At 42.7% G+C, this 2,358-nt stretch overlaps 1 protein-coding gene across 1 annotated transcript in view; it reads left to right on the top strand.

Moving 5' to 3' along the window:
- The window catches only part of ST6GALNAC1 (ST6 N-acetylgalactosaminide alpha-2,6-sialyltransferase 1), a 9,836-nt gene extending 9,666 nt beyond the window's left edge, over positions 1–170 (top strand). Inside the window, 1 exon segment of the mRNA XM_015589600.1 lies at positions 13–170. Within this exon segment, the coding sequence (XP_015445086.1) occupies positions 13–170 (158 nt within the window).
- Positions 171–2,358: the final 2,188 nt, after the last annotated feature.

The following is a 2,358-nucleotide window of genomic DNA, read 5'->3' on the forward strand; positions in this document are numbered from 1 at the left end:
TCCACGCCCAAGAGCTGACGGGAGCCGGGCTGCGTCGCTCCTCAGCCGTTCCCCCGCGGGACCCGCTCCAGGCCGCTCCGGACTTCCGAGGGGACATTCATACCAAGGAGGAGGATGGCCGAGGCCTTGGAGACCTTGGGAAGATGCCGCAGGTTCTGCTCCTCTCTTAGACCAAGGCCTTTTAACTAAACGAGGTGACGAGCAGCCCAGACCACAGATCTCTGCTGGAAATCACCCTTCACCGTCCAAAAGCTACTTGGCATGGAGGAAAGAGCTAGAATTTACGGAAACACAGATTTGAGTTCGAATTCCACATCTTCTTCTTTAGCAGCTGTGAAATCTTGAAGGCGCTACTTAATCTCGCTCAAGAGTCTAAAGGACACCTCCAGGGGTTGTTTTATTCTAGAAGGGTCTTCACCTCTCCTTGTCTTTGAGCTATTAGAAACCGTCTGGGTGACAGAAAACTGATAGCAATAGCGGTGGTTCTTGTCCATGGAGATACAAATAAACTTTGTGCGGCGAAGATGCAGTGACCCGTTTTGTGCCTGTTCGCAGACTCACCTTAGCGTCCCCGATGGTCCCGAGCGTGCGCGTCTGTACTAAGGGTTCCACTTGACCGGCGTCTGCATCTTATTAGTTCCTTCACTAATGAATGAGTTAAATAAAACCTTTGACATAATGTGTATTTTATAGTTGTATGAGAGTCGTTATTTCACCCTTTAAAAAAAAAATCCCTTAACATTTCCTTAGGCTACTGTTTCCCAGTCTGCGACATGACTTTTAACCCATTTCACGAGGATTTAAAAAAATTACTGTCTGTAAAATGCCTGACATAACAAGGAACTAGCTTTGCTTCCCTTTTCATTCTTCTCTTCTCCCGTCAATGTGCATTTTCTCAAACCCCACGATGAGAATTTGGGCTAAACCAAAGATATTTCGGTTCATCTTACATCTTTGAGCTCTAGCTCCAGGGTTTGGACTCTGAAGCCCAGAAGAACTCTAAAGATGCTAAACAGAATGTGGGCCCTCAGTGAGGGCCTAAAAGGCAAACAAAAAAGTAGAAGCAGCCAGCTTCCTTTTAGACAATGCTCAAAAGCTAATTCATACCAACAGGACCGATTTGCTCTGATCGGAAAGGGTGCAGTACCAGCTCAGGGCGGCAGGGGGTGGCATCTCCGCACCCGCTTTTCTTTTTCATGTCTTCCCAGCTCTTTTTACTTGTTTATTCTATCAAATGGATTTGGGCATCCGTCTGGGATCTAGAAAAAAATGTTTTGGTATTTCTACTGGAATTGCATTAAATTTATACATTTACTTGGGGAGAACTGGCAAATTTATTACACCGAGTCATCCTTTCCGAGAACAAAAGACGATTCTCTATTTGTCCAAATCTACCTTTGTGTCTTTCAGGAGTGGTTTAACGTCTGCCTCAAACAGATTTTGAACATTTCTTGGTAAATTTATTGCTGAGTATTTTATCTTCTTTGTTGCTACTGTAAATGGTTTTTCTTTACATTACCTCCCCTCCCTGGTCATTGTTTATATTTATGAAGGCTACCGATTTCTGCATGTTAATTTTATATCCTGCTACCTTACTATATCAATAACACATCGTAGATTCTATCATCTGCTATCGCATCATCTGCACGTGAATTCCTTTCCGATTCTTATGCCTCTAACCGATGTTTCTTTTCTAATTCTTTTGACAGAAACCTCCAAAGTAAGCTAACCCAACAGTTTATTCCACTTTAGACCCAAATAAGTGAGGCTCGGCCTTTATGTTTGGGTAGCCTGAGTTTCAACTGGAGGAGACAGATTTGGAGGTCTTCTACTGATAGTAAATTTGTCTTTCAGGAGATTTCAGGTAGATTGGAGAGTCATCTTTTGATTTGTAATAAATCCGTCAGTTTTCCCTCAAGTAAATTTACAAATTTAATGAGATTCCAATGGAAATAGCAAAATATTTTTCTAGATCCTGAATGGATACTAAAATTCAGATGGAAGAATAAACATGGAAGAATAGTTAGGAAAATCTGGGGGAAAAAAAAAGGCTATGAGGGAGACCTAGCTCTACAAAATATTAACACATACTATAAAGTCTCTTATAAGAGCATGAATTCTGCCGTATGATAGACAGAAGACCAGAGGAATGGAAAAGAAAGTCGAGAGATCTACTGAGGTTCGTTCGGAAATCATTGGGTCAAAATCGACTTTGTGGACTAACGGTGCCCAGACAGGTAGCTGGCCACCTGGGAAGAGATCAGACTGGAGCTGTGACTCACACCACACGCAGGCACGAACTCCAGATGGTTCAGAGATCTAGGTGCAAAAAACGAAATGGTAGGACTACTAAGACTA

This window comes from Pteropus alecto, unplaced genomic scaffold (genome assembly GCF_000325575.1).
Source record: "Pteropus alecto unplaced genomic scaffold, ASM32557v1 scaffold134, whole genome shotgun sequence".
Classification (NCBI taxonomy): Eukaryota; Metazoa; Chordata; class Mammalia; order Chiroptera; family Pteropodidae; genus Pteropus; species Pteropus alecto.